This window comes from Bombina bombina, chromosome 3 (assembly GCF_027579735.1).
Source record: "Bombina bombina isolate aBomBom1 chromosome 3, aBomBom1.pri, whole genome shotgun sequence".
NCBI lineage: Eukaryota > Metazoa > Chordata > Amphibia > Anura > Bombinatoridae > Bombina > Bombina bombina.
The window spans coordinates 786,791,278-786,813,846 of record NC_069501.1 but is presented as its reverse complement, the minus strand read 5'-3'; the positions used below and the strand labels follow the sequence as shown (position 1 = coordinate 786,813,846).

The 22,569-nt window shown below is 39.8% G+C and overlaps 1 protein-coding gene across 1 annotated transcript in view; it reads right to left on the bottom strand.

The window, feature by feature from the left end:
- Positions 1-22,569, bottom strand: part of LONRF2 (LON peptidase N-terminal domain and ring finger 2) — a 207,110-nt gene that overhangs the window by 65,135 nt on the left and 119,406 nt on the right. The window contains exons 4-5 of the mRNA XM_053707682.1: positions 16,059-16,220; positions 2,511-2,736 (exon numbers count right to left, since the gene is read on the bottom strand). Coding sequence (XP_053563657.1) covers positions 2,511-2,736; positions 16,059-16,220 — 388 coding nt within the window. The remainder of the gene's footprint in view (positions 1-2,510; positions 2,737-16,058; positions 16,221-22,569) is intronic.

Sequence of the window (22,569 nt, the reverse complement as noted above, 5' to 3'; positions counted from 1 at the left end):
ATACACCAAACAGCACAGAGACAAGCCTTAAACCTTCTGGCACAAAGTCATTTGGAGTGATGAGACAAAAACTGAGCTTTTTGGCCACAACCATAAACACTACATTTGGAGAGGAGTCAACAAGGCCTATGATAAAAGGTACACCATTCCTACTGTGAAACACAGAGGTGGATCGCTGATGTTTTGGGGATGTGTGAGCTACAAAGGCACAATAAATTTGGTCAGAGTCGATGGCAAGATGAATGCAGTATGTTATAAAAAATACTGGAGGAAAATTTGCATTCATCAGCCCGGAAGCTGCGCATGGGACGTACTTGGACATTCCAACATGACAATGATCCTAAACACAAGGCCAAGTCAACCTGTCATTGGCTACAGCAGAATAAAGTGAAGGTTCTGGAGTGGCCATCTCAGTCTCCTGACCTCAATATCATTGAGCCACTCTGGGGAGATCTCAAACGTGCAGTTCATGCAAGACAGCCCAGGAATTTACAGGAACTGGAGGCTTTTTGCCAGGAAGAATGGGCAGCTTTACCATCTGAGAAGATAAAGAGCCTCATCCACAAATACCACAAAAGACTTCAAGCTGTCATTGATGTTAAAGGGGGCAATACACGGTATTAAGAACTGGGGTATGTAAACTTTTGATCAAGTGCATTTGGGTAGTTCCTGTAGTCATTATGATTTAAAAACAGTTGATTGATCATAAATGGCTTCAGCCAGACACTAACCATGAGTGAAAGAAAAGTTTTTGTGTTATCATTAATATTCTCTGAAAATGACAAAGAAATCATAAATTCTGCCAGGGAATGTAAAGTTATGAGCACAACTGTATATCCCTCTGTCATGTTACAAAGTTAATGTAATAGATTATTGGTGGGATATCATTTCCACTTATTTTTACAACGAAAAGTCCCAATTTTCAGAGGCAGCATGTGTTTAATTCAACCACACTGATGTTAACAGGCAAATGCATTTTATTTTGCTATGTATTGCTGTGTTATAAATAATATGAGCACTGTTTGCTGTGCATTGGCTCCGTTTACAGCTTTCTTTTGCCATGGAGAGACAGAACAGTATATATTTCAACAGATTTTGCAAAATAATAAACATTTTCCCAAAGAATCCCGGGACGGCAAACACTATAAAAATATATAAAAACTATTTTTTATACTATTTGCAATTGAGAAATCGTCTTATAGTGAGTAGGAAAAAGAAAGGAAAACAGACACTGAGGGTAGTCAGGGGAAATGAGACAGAAACCACGGTGACAGACAGTATATCTTTTTATATCAGTATATACATTTTCATGACTCAGAGTATGCAATTTTAAGAGACTATTTTTAAATTTATTTCTAATATCAAATATACAGCAATGTGCTACTGGGAGCTAGCTTGTGATTGGTGGCTACACACGTATGCCTCTTGCTATTGGCTCACCATATATGTTCAGCTAGCTCCCAGTAGTGATTGCTGCTCTGGAGTTGGCTTTAACTAAGCAAGTAAACAGTGCAATATTAACATGCTTTATCAGATTAGAACATTTCCCTTTTGTACTTTTACGTTAATTTAACCTGCATAAAATGATGTTCTATTGCTATATTTAATATGCGTTTTATTGCCTTTAAACATCTGTGCCTGAGGGCTGGAACAATTGTTCACTCAGCATAGAGCTCTGCACACAATCATCTAGAAGTTACTCAGAGCTGAAATGTCTGAGGATCTTGGTTCCATTAAAAAAATAGACCATCCATTGTCTGCAATAAAAAAAATACACTATTTAATATTAAAGGGACATGATACCCAAATGCTGAAGCACTTGAAAGTGATGCAGCATAGCTTTAAAAAGCTGACTAGAAAATATCACCTGAACATCTCTATGTAAAAAGATATTTTACCTCAAAATGTCCCAAGTATTCACACCCATTGTAAAGTACTTTAAGCAGCCAGTCAGTATGCCTGTCCCAGGACTGCAAGGGAGAGTGCCTCATGCACACTCATGTTATTTCCCTATTCAGTTTAAAGAAGTTTACTATGAAATCTCATGAGAGTTAAGTGAAATCTCATGAGATCACAGTAAAACAGTTCATGACCTCAGCACTGCTGATGCCGATTGGCTGCTGTTCATTTTTTTTTACCTGCAGCTGGGCAGTAACTGAAAGATCACACACTTACTCAGGTGAGCTGAGGAAATTGTGAGCTAAAATATCTTCCTTTTTTACATAGAGATGTTCAGATGATATTTTCCTGTCAGCTTTTTACAGTTATGCTGCATCACATAGCATATAAGTATTATGCCCCTTTTAATAGAGTGCATCTACTAACCCCTTGGCTGACAAAGAGATGTAATATGTTGCATAGCAATAGCCAGCAGACCTATTTTGCAGTCACGGGTTTAAATCCCCTTTAAAATCCCATAAGTGACAGATGTTTGACTAAACACTCATCTGTTTACATGACAGATCAGTTGATGAGCACATATCACACAAGTAACTTTGCCTTGCATGTACCTTTCTTCATGGCTTTGGCAGGGCTTTCTATACTCTGATGATCCGCTGATAAACAGGGAAGCTTCCGCTTTAGACCTGTACCAGGGAAACAGGACAGGACACTATCGAGGCTCTTTTCTGCCTTCTCAACATGAAGGTCACCTGTTTGAGGACAGTCTTGGAAATCCTTTATGGACAACAGGCTGGTCCCTGGGAATGGGGCTTTGGTTAACCTGAACACGGAATCCTGCAGAAAAGACAAACTAGTGCTAATTAGACGCTACCTCTTATTCTTTCCTTGATCACAAAGAAGCCGTATTTGCATCTCTGTTACTGAAACTCCATCTTGTAACACTATGTCATTTGTTAGAACACGTCATTTTAACACTAGTGACCCTGCAGTGCTATGTGTTTAACTCCTGTTTAGCCCAGCTGTGCAGCTAGTGCTGCTGACTGGATCAGTACTAGTTTCCGCTTAGGACAAGCAGTGCCCTGTAGCTCCTTTGCAGGGGTTAAACACATAGGATTCCAAGGTTGATGGTGATATAACAAATTAAAGCATGTAACTTATCCACTATAATGGTCTTAATGCCAATGAAAAAGATAAGCCCTTGATAATTATCTTAACCCTTTAGTTGCAAAAGAGAGGAGTTAAAAGAATTTTTAGAATTGTCTTTTTCATTTAGACAAGCTATGATATACAACTTAATGATATAACTATTACCACTTCATTTATTCATATTGTGCAGCTTTAACAGAAGAGCCTATAGACATAACATATGATAGATTAGCAGAAGTAGGTTTCCTTAAAGGGACATGAAACCCAAATGTTTTCTTTCATGAATCAGATAGAGAAACATTTTTTAAACAACATTCCAATTTACTTCTATTATTTAATTTGCATAATTATTCAAATATCCTTTGTTGAAGAAATAGCAATGCACGTGGTTGAGCAAATCACAGGAGGCATCTATGTGCAGCCACCAATCAGTAGCTACTGAGCCTATTTAGATATGATTTTCAACAAATGAGATAAAGAGAATGAAGCAAATTAGATAATAGAAGTAAACTGTTTAAAATTGCATGCTCTTTCTAAATCATGAAAGAAAAAAAATATTTGGGTTTCTTGTCCCTTTAACTCCCCTTCAGCGCAACCAGAGTACAAAGAAAACTACTGTGTGCTCTGTTTGAAGCAAGGTCATGCATTAAATAGTTCATATTTTGGCTGCCAGACCCCCCACACCATTAGCCAGATAACAAATAGTGCGCTAATTTGTTATTGCTCATGAGTGCTTCTTGCGCTCAAGTAAAAAATGAGTGCTTTCGGGTTGGTGCTGGTAGTACAAATTGAAAGTCAAACCTTATTGTGTGAAAGACTCCAGTGCGCTAACTTTGGATATCACAACCGCGCCAACTCCCTCTCTACCTTAGACTTCTATGGGGCATGCTAAAGAACGCCTTTTTTTCTATTTATTGTGCACTAATCTGATATTGCGTTACAGCCGAAGGAGCGTTAAAAATAATTTTTTTATGTTCTTCACTTAGAAGAAAATGTACTTTTTAATATATATATTCCGTGAGAGGGGCAGGGTTTTACATCTGCTGACGAATCCGATAGGAGGGCGTTGTTCACTTGAACCTATCAGTGGTATTGTGTTGATAGCCACGCTAGCTGACACCGTAATGGCAAATATGTATATACAGGCCCTGATCATCGTAACAGAGGAGATAATATACCCTTTTAAGTTCAACATTGCTCACATTTTTGGTTGTTTCATCTGTTTTTATTCAATGTATCACATATATCTTATATAGTATCAATTTTTGCACACAGCCGTTATCTTTTGTACACGGATATCTCTGATTGGTAGCCCTGATGGTTGTCAGAAGAAGGGACGTTTCTGGTCCCGAAACGTCACAATAAAGGATTGACACTGATGTCCAAAGCCCAGTGAGTGCTTCTCTACCTTTTATATTCCTTGCAATAGCACCCTGGCAGTTGAAGTGCGGTGGTGAGAGTGCGTACACTATACCTCCTGTGTGTATCTATCTATCTATCTATCTATCTATATATATATATATATATATATATATATATCTATACATACACACAGACAGATTATATATATATATATATATATATATATATATATATATATATATATACACACACTCACATATATATACACACACACATATATATATATATATAATTCCATAAAAACCATCAAGGCACTCTCCGGTATTAAAGAACATCAATTCCCTTTATTGTGACGTTTCTCAGACCATAAAAAAATTATATATATATATATATATATATATATATACACACACACACACACACACACACACATACATACATACATACATACATACATATATATATATATATATATATGTGTGTGTGTGCCAGAAGACTAAAATAAATAATAGGGGACGCCCATAGACAAGAAAAAACGAGCGGGGGACGTGGACTCTCCCTATCCGGAAGGAAAGGAATTGATCCGGTAGGCATAAATTATGTTTTCCTTCCTGAGATAGGCAGAGTCCACAGCTTCATTCCTTACTGTTGAGAAAACTATACCCAAGCTCCAGAGGACACTGAATGAATAACGGGAGGGAACAAAAAAGGAAGAGGCAGACCCTATTCTGAGGGCACCACAGCCTGCAAAACTTTTCTCCCAAAAGCTGCTTCAGCCGAAACCAAAACATCAAACTTGTAAAATTTTGAAAAAGAAAATGTATGCTTACCTGATAAATTTATTTTTTTCTTGAGTCCACGGATCATCATAATTACTGTTGGGAATATCAATCCTGACCAGCAGGAGGAGGCAAAGAGCACCACAGCAAAGCTGATAAATATCACTTCCCTACCCACAAGCCCCAGTCATTCGACCAAAGGGAAAGGAAGTAACATAAGGTGCAGAGGTGCCTGAGGTTTATAGGAAAAAAAAGTGTCACAGGGGCAGGCCGTGGACTCACCGTGTCAAAAAATAAATTTATCAGGTATGCATACATTTTCTTTTCTTTCTAATGACATAGTGAGTCCACGGATCATCATAATTACTGTTGGGAACCAATACCCAAACCAGAGGACACGGATGATAAGGGAGGGACAAGACAGTTAACCTAAACAGAAGGCACCACTGCTTGAAGAACCTTTCTCCCAAAAGAAGCCTCAGCCGAAGCAAAAGTATCATACTTGTAAAATTTAGAAACAGTGTGTAAAGATGACCAAGTGGCAGCTTTGCAAATCTGTTCCACAGAAGCTCCATTTTTGAAGGCCCAAGAAGAAGAAACAGCCCTCGTGGAATGAGCCGTAATTTTCTCAGGAGGCTGCTGTGCAGCAGTCTCATATGCCAAACGAATAACACTCCTCAGCCAAAAAGAAAGAAGTAGCCGTAGCTTTCTGACCCTTGTGCTTTCCAGAAAAAACAACAAACAAACAAATGAGAAGACTGGGGAAAATCCTTAGTCGCCTGCAAATAATATTTCAACGCACGAACCACATCCAGGTTGTGCAACAAACTCTCCTTATGGGAAGAAGGATTAGGACACAAAGAAGGAACAACAATTTCTTGATTAATATTCCTATCCGAAACCACTTTGGGAAGGAAACCTAAGGCAGTACGCAGTACCACCTTATCAGAATGAAAAATAAGGAAAGGAGATTCACACTGCAGCGCTGAAAGCTCTGAAACTCTTTGAGCCGAAGAAATGGCAACCAAAAACAAAACCTTCCAGGATAACATCTTAATATCCAAAGAATGCATAGGTTCAAACAGAGCCTGTTGAAGAACCCTAAGAACCAAATTAAGACTCAGAGAAGGAGTAACAAACTTAAACATAGGCCGGATTCTAACCAGGGCCTGACAAAAAGATTGAACATCTGGCACATCCGCCAGACGCTTGTGTAACAAAATAGATAAAGCAGAAATTTGACCCTTCAATGTACTTGCAGATAAACCCTTCTCCAGACCCTCCTGGAGAAAAGACAGAATCCTAGGAATTCTAACTCTACTCCAAGAAAACCCTCTGGATTCACACCAATACAGAGAAACGAGATTTGGATGAAGGAAGGGCCCCTGAAGTAGAAGGTCCTTCCTTAACGGAAGTCTCCAAGGTTGGAGAGATGACATCTTCACCAGATCCGCATACCAGATTCTGCGAGGCCACGCCGGAGCAATAAGAATCACTGACGCCCTCTCCTGTCTGATTTGAGCAATGACCCGTGGAAGGAGAGCGAACGAAGGAAAAACATAAGCTAGACAAACTTCAAGGAACTGCAAGAGCATCTATCAGCACAGCTCGAGGATCTCTTGACCTCGACCCGTACCTCAGAAGCTTGGCATTCTGATGAGATGCCATGAGATCCAGCTCCGGCTGCCCCCACTTGAGAACCAAGCTTGAAAACACCTCCGGGTGAAGCTCCCACTCCCCTGGATGAAACGTCTGTCTGCTCAGAAAATCCGCTTCCCAAATGTCCACCCCAGGAATATGGATCGCAGACAGACAGCAGTTGTGAGCCTCCGCCCACTGAATAATCTTGGCTACCTCTGTCATGGCCAAGGAACTCCGAGTTCCTCTATGATGATTGATGTAAGCACTGAGGTTATGTTTTCCGACTGGAACCTGATAAACTGGGATGAAGCCAACTGATGCCAGGCCAGAAGAGCATTGAAGATTGCCCTCAGTTCTAGGATATTTATGGGAAAAACCGACTCCTCCCGAGTCCGTAGACCCTGAGCCTTCAATGAGCCCCAGACTGCTCCCCATCCCAGCAAACTGGCATCTGAGGTCACGATCACCCAGGAAGGTCTGCGAAGGCAAGTTACCTGGAAGAGATGATTCTGAGACCACCACCACAGAAGAGAATCCCCTGACGCCTGATCCAGATCTATTTGCGGAGACAGATCCACATAATACCCGTTCCATTGACTCAGCATGCATAACTGCAGAGGCCTGAAATGGAACCGAGCAAACGGTATGATGTCCATAGCCGACACCATCAGACCAATGACCTCTATACACTGAGACACTGACGGCTGAAGAGAGGACTGAAGAGCAAGACAAGAATTGAAGATCTTTGTTTTTCTGGTCTGTCAAAAATCTTCATAGATCGAGAATCTATGATTGTTCCCAAGAATACCACCCTTGTAGATGGAATCAAGGAACGTTTTCCCAAATTCACCTTCCATCCGTGAGAATGCAGAAAAGACAACAACATCTCTGTGTGGGAGTTTGCTTGTTGAAAAGATGGCGCATGAACCAGAATGTCGTCCAGATACGGCGCCACAGCAACACCCCTCAATCGGAGCACCGCCAGCAATGCTCCCAGGACCTTTGAAAAAATACCACAAACTGAAAGTGCCCATCTAAGAAAGCAAATCTCAGAAACTTGTGATGGTCCCTGTGGATGGGAATATGCAGATACACATCCTTCAGATCTACTGTTGTCCTGAATAGGCCCTCTTGAACCAATGGAAGAATGGAACGAATAGTGTCCATCTTGAAAGACGGAACTCTGAAAAGCTTGTTTAAAATTGGTCTGAAGGTTCCCTCCTTTCTTGGAACCACAAACAAATTGGAATGAAATCCCAGACCTTGCACCTGTATTGGAACAGGAACTATCACTCCCATGTCGGAAAAATCCTGAACACAACGTAAGAACGCCTCTTTTTATCTGGTCTACAGATAACCTGGAGAGAAGGAACCTGCCCCTGGGAGGAAAAGCCTTGAATTCTAACTTGTAACCCTGGGACACGATTTCCACCGCCCAAGGATCCGGGACATCCCGAACCCAAGCCTGAGCGAAAAAAGTAAGTCTGCCCACCACAAGATCCATTCCCGTATCGGGGCAGACACTTCATGCTGACTTTGAGTCAGTAACAGGCTTCTTAGAATGCTTCCCCTTAGTCCAAGACTGATTGGACTTCCAGGAGGACTTAGACTGTTCCTGCTTGGAAGAAGAGGGGGAGGCTTACCTGAAAAGTTTTGAAAGGAACAAAAATTACTTTGACGACTCTTCTGCTTATTCCTCTTATCCTGAGGGAGAGAATGCCCCTTTCTTCCCGTAATATTAATAATAATCTCAGCTAAACCCGGCCCAAACAAGGTCTTACCCTTGTAAGGAATCGACAAAAGCTTAGACTTAGAGGACACATCCGCAGACCAGGACTTCAACCATAAGGCTCTGCGCGCCAATACAGCAAAGCCAGAAATCTTTGCTCCCAACTTGATGACCTGTAGAGAAGCATCCGTAATAAAAGGAATTGGCCAACTTAAATAGAATCAGACAACGCATCAAACCAATATGCTGCCGCGCTAGTGACAGTAGCAATACACACCGCAGGCTGCCATTGCAACCCCTGGTGAACATACATACTTTTAAGTAACACCTTAAAGGATCCTTAAAGGAACAGCTATCCTCAATAGGAACAGTTGTTCTCTTAGCCAAGGTGGAAATTGCTCCCTCCACCTTGGGAATCGTCTGCCAAGACTCCTTAAAAGAATCAGCAATAGGAAACAATTTGGAGAAGGAGGAAAGGGAATCCCAGGCTTCTCCCACTCCTGTGCAATAATCTCTGAAGCACGGTCTGGAACAGGAAATACTATCACCATGGAAGGAACGTCAAAATACTTATTAAGCTTACTAGACTTCTTAGGAGTCACTATGACTGTTGAGTCATCCAAAATAGCCAAAACATCCTTAAGCAACAGACTGAGGTGTTCTAGCTTAAACCTGAAGGATACAACCTCAGCATCAGAAGAAGGAATTACACTGTCAGAATCTGAGACCTCACCCCAGACGCTACAGAAGTAGCTTCCTCCTCAGACTTATGGGAAGAAACATTCTACATAGCCGCAACTGAATCAGAAACCTTATACTTCCTTTTGCGCTTCCCCTGCAACATAGGAAAAGCAGACAAAGCATGAGATACTGCCGAGGACATATGGGTAGCTATGTCTTGCAGCGTAACTCCAACCAGAGTATGAGAGGAAATGCAGGGCACTGCATGTGAAGAGGATAAGGTTTGGGACGCCAGAGGAGAAAGCTGCTGCATAGCTTGAACAGGAGACCCCTGAACAGCATCCGCCTTAGATAATGATGGCTCAGATTCAAAAAGTCTATCCCTGTAATGCAATGTTCTCTCAATACATGAGGAACAAAAAGGGATTGATGGTTCCACATTTGCATCAAAACACAAAGAACAAGTAACATCTTGCAGGGCCTCTTGGTCAATCTTTACCCCACAATGAAAAAAATAAAAATATCTTTATTCAGCTTTAAACAACAACAAGAAATAAAGCCCAAAAAAAGTTACTGTCCCTTTAATTTTTAAAGTAACATTAAAATATTACTGCAAAGCAACAGCTCTAAGAAAAATAACTAACTTAAGCAGCCTCTACACCTCAGCAAGCTTTGCTGAGGTGCCTACCTGTCCTGCTGGATACCAGAGAACATTGCAGCAAAAAGATCCGGACTCAACCCACTTTCTACCAGGCGACCACTCCACAGACCGCTGAAAAAGAGAAGAGCCGCACAAACAAACCTCACAGTTTCCGATATTAAGGAAGTAAATGTGGAAAAGGTGCGCAACTCGTTGCTGCGCCAGACAAGCCCCGCCCATCGGCGTACCTAATAGAATCTCCCAGCCAGCATTACACTCACTGCGCAGAAAAAGCCGCCGGGAGTAAAAGCAAACACATAGACAAAATCGGAACCCACCAACGCTGAGCCAAAGTAAATGTTTGAAAATAAAATATTAAACATATAAACTCCTCTCCAGTGCCCACACAAACTGCCATACAATAACCTGTTTAGCCAACAGGAATAATGTACACGTCCCCAACAGAATTAACTGTACAAGTGCAAATGTTTCTTTCCCATACAGAAAATAAAACTCAGCACTTACCTCCACAACGATCTGCCTGGCTCACAAGGTTTGAAAGGCATCTTCCCTCACATGGACCTGTGGAAAAAAAAGGAAAGACTGAGTAAACCTACTCAGGCTTTCAAATAAGGAGGACGCGGTCCCGCTCTGTCTCGTAAGCTAAGCGGATGACACTCCTTAAAGTGACACTGAATCCAAATTTCTTTCGTGATTCAACGGAATGTGGAGGCTCTGTTTTTTTTTTGTTTTATTATAGAAAACTGCACCTTTATATCCCCAATGGCTGGGGCACTCACCACCTCCTAGACCCAGACACCCTAGAGCATGCAATTTTAATAAAAATAATTATTCGTTCTCTTACTATCTTTATTTGAAAAAGAAGGCATCTAAGCTAAGGAGCGAGCAACTTTTTGGTTCAGCCCCTGGACAGCACTTTTTTTATTGGTGGGTGAATTTATCCACCAATCAGCAATAACAACCCAGGTTGTTCACCAAAAATGGGCCGGCATCTAAACTTACATTCTTGCTTTTCAAATAAAGATAGCAAGAGAATGAAGAAAAATTGATAAAAGGAGTAAATTAGAAAGTTGTTTAAAATTGCATGCTCTATCTGAATCACGAAAGAAAAAAATTTGGGTTCAGTGTCCCTTTAACCAAAAAGATAGGGAAGTCGAAGTAGCCTCCTGCCCCTTACGCTTCCCCGAATAGACAACAAACAAAGAGGAAGATTGTCTAAACTCCTTAGTAGCATGAAGATAGAACTTCAAGACGCGAACCACATCCAAATTGTGAAGCGTTCCTTCGATGAAGAAGGATTAGGACACAAGTAAGGAACCACAATCTCCTGATTGATGTTGCGATCTGACAACCTTAGGAAGAAAACCTAATTTAGTACGCAAAACTGCCTTATCTGCATGAAAAATCAGATAAGGTGGCTCACATTGCAAAGCAGAGATCTCTTATTATAGAAAACTGCACCTTTATATCCCCAATCGCTGGGGCACTCACCACCTCCTAGACCCAGACAGTTAACAGAGGAAACGCTCTCCCCAGGTTCAAGTCTCAGCCAGAATGGAGGAAATGAACATAGACCACACCTGGTCACATGGAGTGCAAGACAGTACGTCCCTTGTTATTACAAGTACAGCATGTAACAGGAGCTGTGCAACACTTTAAAAAAACTAAAGTGAAACTTAAAAGTGAAACCTGTTTGTTCCAGCCAAAAACACACAGTCTATCAGCCCAGGAAAAAAAATCACACAAAGCAGCATGTAAATAATTAATACACTGATTAATTAACCCCAACTGTTCAATAAACCCTCTTCAGAGGATATTAACCCTGGATCCAATCAAGGTATAAAAGAGCCACACTGTGACCCTGTTATAGCATTTTATGTGTAACAATTGAAACAATCTTACCTCCAGTATCCATGCTGTGGAACAGAACATAGCCTCTCAAGTGTGAGTGTCTTATAGCAGCGCTCCTGACATGGTCCTGAGTGAGAGAAAGCAGGCAGTGAAACTCTTCAACACTGATTGCTTAGGAGCTGTTAGCAGTAGTCTGGATGGTTTCGCAGAAAAACTTTCCCTGCATCTCCAGACTCTAACTTTCATCAATACTCTCAATTAGAGGTTGACATGACTACTTAAAACTCCAGTCCTATCTCGAAAGGCAGATACCCTTTTTCAGGACTCTCAGAATCTTCTGACACTTCTCTGCCACCTCCTAACGTGACAAAAGACAAAGAATGACTGGGGTAATGAGGAAATGGGAGGGATATTTAAGCCTTTGGCTGGGGTGTCTTTGCCTCCTCCTGGTGGCCAGGTGTTGTATTTCCCAACAGTAAGGAATGAAGCCGTGGACTCTCCCTATCTTAGGAAGGAAATATAATTTATGCTTACCTGATAAATTAATTTCCTTTGTCAGTGAGAGTGCTCATCTTTATTTTCAATGTTAATGTATTACACTCTTTATTTTGGGGGCAATTGGGGCATTTTAAAAAAAAAAAAAAAAATTCCAAAGAACTTTATTGAAATATTTATGTTACAGACATCTTAGTTGCGAGTTTGGGTTTACATTAGGTACCCTTACAATGTATATTTTAAAGAAAGATTACATGAACTCAGGTTCCACTGCCAATTGGATCACAATCTTGAATAAACCTGTAAGGAAAGCGATTAGGGCCTTTATTGGCAATCATTATTAGTGTCTTTCGGCTTGGATTAGTTCTACATTTTCCTTTTTCAGTGTTATGAAGAAAACAGTTTTAGTATTATAGTTTGAAGCCCTATAACACATTATCAAAAATTATAAATAATAAATATCATAAGATAATATCACCTTAATTGAGTTGAAATAAGAAGAAGAAAAAGTGGAGAGGGATGGGGGAGGGCAAGAGGGATGATATTTACTCCGAACATTGAATCTTGAATGACTCTGTCGAGTTGGGGTTGGAACCCCCTGTTCAGTGGCTTTGCAGGAGACATGGCTTTTGTCTCCATTCGTGTCATTTTCTGCAGACTCCAGTGATCTTGCAAGGGACTAACTAAAAGGGTGTCTACTGATATATTGTTTGACATTGACTCTTGAATGTGTGTCTATTTCTAGTTCTAGGATGAAAGACGGCAGTTGAGGGTATTTCTTAACTATCTTTATTTGCATTCCACCTCATTGTCATGTATTCATGTTTTTCTATATTGCCCGCCTTGAGAAAGTGGTATCTCTCGAGAACAAGCAAATTCTCAACCTGTGCCTTCCAAGTCGTTATGTCAGGAACTTCAGAGGATTTCCATTTCCTGGGTATCAGGATTTTGGCACTATTTAGCATTACATATAGGAGTGATTGTTTTAGGTCATCCTTGGTGTTTGGTAGTTTGTGGAACAGTAGCAGTCCTGGGGTCACTGGCAAATTGGTTGCTAGTATTTTATTTATTTGTGCAATTACTTCCTCCCAGAATGGTCTCACTCTGTCGCATCCCCACCAAATGTGTAACATATCAGCTAACTCAAATAATGTTAGCTGACGCACCATATCTTTTTTGTAACATATTGTAGTTTGCCTTAAATAAGTTTAAGGGATTTTTAGTCAAGAGTATGCCCAGGTATTTAATCTGTGTTTGTTGGATACGAAGAGAACTATTGCATTTAATTTTGTCTATGGTCTGTGTCGTGGTAGATATGTTTAGTAATTCTGATTTAGAGAGATTAAGGTGAAAATTTGATACTCCACCATAATCTGTTAGTATTTTTAAGAGGGATGGGACGGATATCTCGAGATCAGAAAGTGTAAGCAGTATGTCATCCGCATACATTGCCAGTTTATACTCGCTTGCATGCGTCTTGATACCTTTAATTCTGTGGTATGCTCTAATTTTACATGCTAGGACTTCTATGGACAATACGAATAAGATGGGCGACAGGGGACAGCCCTGCCTTGTGCCATTTCTAATGGCAAATGAATCTGAGAGAACTGCATTATCTTTGACTTTAGCCGTTGGGTCTGTGTAAAGTGAAAAAAACCTTTCTAATGAAGCTATCACCTATGTTCATGCCTCGCAGGGTGGCCTTGAGAAAATACCAATCCACCCTGTCAAAGGCCTTTACGGCATCAGTCGAAACCAAGGCCATTTCTTGGTGGGTATTTTGTGCCAGGGTCACTAGTTGCATAACCTTCAAGGTGTTATCCCTAGCATCCATGCCCGGGATGAAACCCACCTGGTCTGGCGCTATTAAAGATGGGAGTACAAAATTCAATCTATCCGCCATAATTCTGGCAAATATCTTGATGTCCACATTCAAGAGAGATATTGGCCTGAAATTTTCAGGCTTGTCTGGGGGTCTACCCGGTTTCGGGAGGACGGTGATATATGCCTCCAACATCTCTCTAGGAAAACCGCCAGATGCCTCAAGGGAGTCAAACAAACGTGCCATTTTGGGGGCTAAAATTTGGGCAAACTTTTTATAATATTTGGTACTAAAACCATCTGAGCCAGGACTTTTCCCAGAGGGTAATGATTTGATTGCTGCCAATATCTCTACAACACTAATTGGTGTGTCAAGTTTTCGCAATTGCTCCTCGTTTAGTTTAGGCAATTTAACTTTTTCTAGGTAATTCCCTATAGCCCTATGCTTGTTTTCTATATTATCTAGGCCACTAGTATCTGTTGATATGTTATATAGTGCCAAGTAGTACGTACGAAATTCTTCTGCTATGGATATGCTGTCATGTTTAGTCAGTCCCGATTTATTTCTGAGGTGGTGTATATGTGTTTTAAGCTGTTTACGTTTTAAGGCTCTGGCTAGTAAGGGGCATTTTTTTTTATTTTCAACCAGAGGTTTGACCTCTGGTTAATTGAGCTAGGCACAAAGTGAAACCGCAATCTCGCGGTCACATTAACCAGCCACTTGTAATGGCTGGTTATTTAATGTGCGCCCGTAAATGGGAAATTTTGCCCCTTTACATGAGCACATTAAGATAGCGCTCCACTCGTACTCTGGCCCAAAGGGTTAAATATCATTAATAAAATAGAAAATATTTTATTTGTTAGTTAAATTGCCTGAGTTTACTGTTTTTCCCCACTCATTCATAGGGGATGTGGCATATCTCTTGCTGGTATAACACACAACTAGTGAGTACTTTGTCCCTCGCAATGAATTGTGTATAAAAAATACACTTCCGGTTTTAAAATCACTTATTCGATTTATACCTTTCGATGAAAAAAAATTCTAACCTGGTAAAATGTTGCACTTTTGCATTCATTATAGAAATAGAATGCATGTTCCTTTTTTGCTTTTGGCATCCTTGTGCATTTCCTGAGTGCTATATGGTAAGGAGTGTTTATAGCAATGTTATACATTCTTGGGCAACAGTGTTTACTACAATGCACAACAAAAAAAAATTGCAAACACTTCTGCTATATTTGTTCTTCAATAAAGCAAACCTTAAATAAACTAAATTTGATTTCTTTTTTTTTATGTCTCTAATATTTGATGTACAGTTTTCATTTTCATTTCATAATTACTATTTATAAATTAGTTAATAAAAAAAAATATATAAAAAAACATTTCAAGATAATTATAGATAATGAACAGGTTTTGTAATATACAGACGTTATAAGGATATTGTTAAATTAAAATGTTAACACACTTTTCACTATTTTTGTAAGACAAACTATGCAGTTTTTATACCAATTTGAATAAAATCAGACAAAATACTTTTATTTAACATAATTCTAGTTAATAGCTTAAAAAAATGAAACACAAAAACCCCACAAGCAATTAAGGTAACTATTTTTAACCAGTCTATGGCCCCTGCATGTGCATGCCCAGGTCACAAGCACTGATTGGTAGGTGTGTTTCATGCACAGTCCACTGAGCATACTTGCCAACCTGTGCTAAAGATCTTTGGGTCTATGCTACCAGAGCAGTGCTGTAAGTGCATAGATAAGTTCAGATGACACATATATAAAAGTGTTATTAATTGTTTAATGAGTGTGTAGCATAGAGTATAAAGTCATGTAATGTTTTGTGATTTATAGCATTCATATATTTGTATCATAGATGGATCTTTGTTATGGATACATAATACATATACCGAACTGATCCCACTGCGCCGTACACTTGTACATAAGTATAATCATCTGCATATAACTAAACAATTCACTAGCTTCATACCTTGGAGCTTCCTGCCAGAGGAATGTCTTCCACAGACGGTACATGGTTGCTAATGCTTAAGGAGGAAGGTTTCAGTCTGGTGTATGAAGATGGGGCGCAGAAAGAAGTTGCAAGACTTGCTTGGACATTTTCAAATGCTGGAAATAGTATTTCACACATTATCTGGGGGAAAATATTAAAAATAAAAATTTCAAATGCAAAGTGAAAGAGAGGAGAGAGAGAGAGAGAAAGGATGAGGAGAGAGGAAGGAGAGGTAGACAAAAGATGGAGGGAAAAGAATTAAAGAAAGAAAGAATGAATGAGAAAGAAAAAGAGTGAAAGTGAAGAGAGAAACATTTGTCTTAGAGTTTCATACCTCAATCTACTAATGTTATTATAGATAAACTAGTCAATAAGCCTGCCCAAAGGGCAGTCTAATTTTTGTTTAAGCTACAGATGTAGAAAACATAATTTATGTAAGAACTTACCTGATAAATTCATTTCTTTCATATTAGCAAGAGTCCATGAGCTAGTGACGTATGGGATATACATTCCTACCAGGAGGGGCAAAGTTTCCCAAACCTCAAAATGCCTACAAATACACCCCTCACCACACCCACAAATCAGTTTAACGAATAGCCAAGAAGTGGGGTGATAAGAAAAAAGTGTGAAAGCATAAAAAATAAGGAATTGGAATAATTGTGCTTTATACAAAAAAATCATAACCACCACAAAAAGGGTGGGCCTCATGGACTCTTGCTAATATGAAAGAAATGAATTTATCAGGTAAGTTCTTACATAAATTATGTTTTCTTTCATGTAATTAGCAAGAGTCCATGAGCTAGTGACGTATGGGATAATGACTACCCAAGATGTGGATCTTTCCACGCAAGAGTCACTAGAGAGGGAGGGATAAAATAAAGACAGCCAATTCCGCTGAAAAATAATCCACACCCAAAATAAAGTTTAAATTAAAAATATAAGCAGAAGATTCAAACTGAAACAGCTGCCTGAAGTACTTTTCTACCAAAAACAGCTTCAGAAGAAGAAAACACATCAAAATGGTAGAATTTAGTAAAAGTATGCAAAGAAGACCAAGTTGCTGCTTTGCAAATCTGATCAACCGAAGCTTCATTCCTAAACGCCCAGGAAGTAGAAACTGACCTAGTAGAAATGAGCTGTAATCCTTTGAGGCGGAGTTTTACCCGACTCGACATAAGCATGATGAATTAAAGATTTCAACCAAGATGCCAAAGAAATGGCAGAGGCCTTCTGACCTTTCCTAGAACCGGAAAAGATAACAAATAGACTAGAAGTCTTTCGGAAAGTCTTAGTAGCTTCAACATAATATTTTAAAGCTCTAACTACATCCAAAGAATGCAATGATTTCTCCTTAGAATTCTTAGGATTAGGACATAATGAAGGAACCACAATTTCTCTACTAATGTTGTTGGAATTCACAACCTTAGGTAAAAATTTAAATGAAGTTCGCAACACCGCCTTATCCTGATGAAAAATCAGAAAAGGAGACTCACAAGAAAGAGCAGACAATTCAGAAACTCTTCTAGCAGAAGAGATGGCAAAAAGAAACAAAACTTTCCAAGAAAGTAATTTAATATCCAATGAATGCATAGGTTCAAACGGAGGAGCTTGAAGAGCCCCCAGAACCAAATTCAAACTCCAAGGGGGAGAAATTGACTTAATAACAGGTTTTATACGAACCAAAGCTTGTACAAAACAATGAATATCAGGAAGATTAGCAATCTTTCTGTGAAAAAGAACAGAAAGAGCAGAGATTTGTCCTTTCAAGGAACTTGCAGACAAACCTTTATCCAAACCATCCTGAAGAAACTGTAAAATTCTTGGAATTCTAAAAGAATGCCAGGAAAAATGATGAGAAAGACACCAAGAAATATAAGTCTTCCAGACTCTATAATATATCTCCCTAGATACGGATTTACGAGCCTGTAACATAGTATTAATCACAGAGTCAGAGAAACCTCTTTGACTAAGAATCAAACGTTCAATCTCCATACCTTTAAGTTTAAGGATTTGAGATCCTGATGGAAAAAAGGACCTTGCGACAGAAGGTCTGGTCTTAACGGAAGAGTCCACGGTTGGCAAGAAGCCATCCGGACAAGATCCGCATACCAAAACCTGTGAGGCCATGCTGGAGCTACCAGCAGAACAAACTAGCATTCCTTCAGAATCTTGGAGAACTAGAGGCGGAAAGATATAGGCAGGATGATACTTCCAAGGAAGTGACAATGCATCCACTGCTTCCGCTTGAGGATCCCTGGATCTGGACAGATACCTGGGAAGTTTCTTGTTTAGATGAGAGGCCATCAGATCTATTTCTGGAAGTCCCCACATTTGAACAATCTGAAGAAATACCTCTGGTTGAAGAGACCATTCGCCCGGATGCAACGTTTGGCGACTGAGATAATCCGCTTCCCAATTGTCTATACCTGGGATATGAACCGCAGAAACTAGACAGGAGCTGGATTCCGCCCAAACCAGAATTTGAGATACTTCTTTCATAGCTAGAGGACTGTGAGTCCCTCCTTGATGATTGATGTATGCCACAGTTGTGACATTGTCTGTCTGAAAACAAATGAACGATTCTCTCTTTAGAAGAGGCCAAGACAGAAGAGCTCTGAAAATTGCACGGAGTTCCAAAATATTGATCGGTAATCTCGCCTCCTGAGATTCCCAAACCCCTTGTGCCGTCAGAGACCCCCACACAGCTCCCCAACCTGTAAGACTTGCATCTGTTGAAATTACAGTCCAGGTCGGAAGAACAAAAGAAGCCCCCTGAACTAAACGATGGTGATCTGTCCACCACGTCAGAGAGTGTCGTACAATCGGTTTTAAAGATATTAATTGAGATATCTTTGTGTAATCCCTGCACCATTGGTTCAGCATACAGAGCTGAAGAGGTCGCATGTGAAAACGAGCAAAGGGGATCGCGTCCGATGCAGCAGTCATAAGACCTAGAATTTCCATGCATAAGGCTACCGAAGGGAATGATTGTGACTGAAGGTTTCGACAAGCTGATATCAATTTTAGACGTCTCTTGTCTGTCAAAGATAGAGTCATGGACACTGAATCTATCTGGAAACCCAAAAAGGTTACCCTTGTCTGAGGAATCAATGAACTTTTTAGTAAATTGATCCTCCAACCATGATCTTGAAGAAACAACACAAGTCGATTCGTATGAGATTCTGCTAAATGTGAAGACTGAGCAAGTACCAAGATATCGTCCAAATAAGGAAATACCACAATACCCTGTTCTCTGATTACAGACAGAAGGGCACCGAGAACCTTTGTAAAAATTCTTGGAGCTGTTGCTAGGCCAAACGGCAGAGCCACAAACTGGTAATGCTTGTCCAGGAAAGAGAATCTCAGGAATTGATAGTGATCTGGATGAATCGGAATATGCAGATATGCATCCTGTAAATCTATTGTAGACATATAATGCCCTTGCTGAACAAAAGGCAGGATAGTCCTTACAGTTACCATTTTGAATGTTGGTATCCTTACATAACGATTCAATATTTTTAGATCCAGAACTGGTCTGAAGGAATTCTCCTTCTTTGGTACAATGAAGAGATTTGAATAAAACCCCAGCCCCTGTTCCAGAACTGGAACTGGCATAATTACTCCAGCCAACTCTAGATCTGAAACACATTTCAGAAATGCTTGAGCCTTCGCTGGATTTACTGGGACACGGGAAAGAAAAAGTCTCTTTGCAGGAGGTCTTATCTTGAAACCAATTCTGTACCCTTCTGAAACAATGTTCTGAATCCAAAGATTGTGAACGGAATTGATCCAAATTTCTTTGAAAAAACGTAATCTGCCCCCTACCAGCTGAGCTGGAATGAGGGCCGCACCTTCATGTGGACTTAGGAGCTGGTTTTGCTTTTCTAAAAGGCTTGGATTTATTCCAGACTGGAGATGGTTTCCAAACTGATACCGCTCCTGAGGATGAAGGATCAGGCTTTTGTTCCATGTTGTGACGAAAGGAACGAAAATGATTATTAGACCTGAATTTACCCTTAGATTTTTTATCCTGTGGTAAAAAAGTTCCTTTCCCTCCAGTAACAGTTGAGATAATAGAATCCAACTGAGAACCAAATAATTTATTACCCTGGAAAGAAAGGGAAAGCAGAGTAGACTTAGAAGACATATCAGCATTCCAAGTTTTAAGCCATAAAGGTCTTCTAGCTAAAATAGCTAGAGACATATACCTGACATCAACTCTAATGATATCAAAGATGGCATCACAAATAAAATTATTAGCATGTTGAAGAAGAATAATAATGCTATGAGAATTATGATCTGTTACTTGTTGCGCTAAAGCTTCCAACCTTAGGGATTTTGTCCCAAAACTCTAATCTGTCAGATGGCACAGGATATAATTGCTTAAAACGTTTAGAAGGAGTAAATGAATTACCCAAATTATTCCATTCCCTGAAATTACTTCAGAAATAGCACCAGGAACAGGAAAAACTTCTGGAATAACTACAGGAGATTTAAAGACCTTATCTAAACGTTTAGATTTAGTATCAAAAGGACCAGAATCCTCAATTTCTAATGCAATTAGGACTTCTTTAAGTAAAGAACGAATAAATTCCATTTTAAATAAATATGAAGATTTATCAGCATCAACCTCTGAGACAGATTCCTCTGAACCAGAAGAACCATTATCAGAATCAGAATGATGATGTTCATTTAAAAATTCATCTGGATAATGAGAAGTTTTAAAAGACTTTTTATGTTTACTAGAAGGAGGAATAACAGACATAGCCTTCTTAATGGATTCAGAAACAAAATCTCTTATGTTATCAGGAACACCCTGAGTATTAGATGTTGACGGAACAGCAACAGGTAATGGAACTTTACTAAAGGAAATATTATCTGCATTAACAAGTTTGTCATGACATTCAATACAAACAACAGCTGGAGGAACAGCTACCAAAAGTTTACAGCAGATACACTTAGCTTTGGTAGCTCCAGCACCAGGCAGCGATTTTCCTGAAGTATCTTCTGACTCAGTTGCAACGTGGGACATCTTGCAATATGTAATAGAAAAAACAACATATAAAGCAAAATTGATCAAATTCCTTAAATGACAGTTTCAGGAATGGGAAAAAATGCCAGTGAACAAGCTTCTAGCAACCAGAAGCAATAAATGAGACTTAAATAATGTGGAGACAAAAGTGACGCCCATATTTTTTTTAGCGCCAAATAAGACGCCCACATTATTTGGCGCCTAAATGCTTTTGGCGCCAAAAATGACGCCACATCCGGAACGCCGACACTTTTGGCGCAAAAGAACGTCAAAAATGACGCAACTTCCGGCGACACGTATGACGCCGGAAACAGAAAAAAAAATTTGCGCCAAAAAAGTCCGCGCCAAGAATGACGCAATAAAATGAAGCATTTTCAGCCCCCGCGAGCCTAACAGCCCACAGGGAAAAAGTCAAATTTTAAGGTAAGAAAAAAAAATGATTGATTCAAATGCATTATCCCAAATATGAAACTGACTGTCTGAAATAAGGAATGTTGAACATCCTGAGTCAAGGCAAATAAATGTTTGAATACATATATTTAGAACTTTATAAAAAAGTGCCCAACCATAGCTTAGAGTGTCACAGAAAATAAGACTTACTTACCCCAGGACACTCATCTACATGTTGTAGAAAGCCAAACCAGTACTGAAACGAAAATCAGCAGAGGTAATGGTATATATATAAGAGTATATCGTCGATTTGAAAAGGGAGGAAAGAGATGAATCTCTACGACCGATAACAGAGAACCTATGAAATAGACCCCGTAGAAGGAGATCATTGAATTCAAATAGGCAATACTCTCCTCACATCCCTCTGACATTCACTGCACGCTGAGAGGAAAACCGGGCTCCAACCCAGAAGTATTTATAATAAAAAATCAAAAAGAACACACAGGTATGCAAAGGGTCAATATATTTCCAACGCCTTCCTACACAGAGCAGACCTCTGGCTATAGAATACTGCTCATTGCTCAAGGACTACACTTTACAGCATGTTGCTTGGTCTGCTGGGAATTGTGGTATTATGCACAACAAACAATGGTGCTGGCAACTGAATAAAAGAAAAACAACACTAGGGTATTGGGAGAATTTGTGGGCAGCATTAGTGCTCACATTCCCAGGAGCCAGGAAGTTTTAAATCACCACAGGTGCTCTGCGTGAAGGATAATCAAGCACTGCTCTAAGTTTGCCATTTCTCCAACATAGGTGTGTCCGGTCCACGGCGTCATCCTTACTTGTGGGATATTCTCTTCCCCAACAGGAAATGGCAAAGAGCCCAGCAAAGCTGGTCACATGATCCCTCCTAGGCTCCGCCTTCCCCAGTCATTCTCTTTGCCGTTGTACAGGCAACATCTCCACGGAGATGGCTTAGAGTTTTTTAGTGTTTAACTGTAGTTTTTATTATTCAATCAAGAGTTTGTTATTTTAAAATAGTGCTGGTATGTACTATTTACTCTG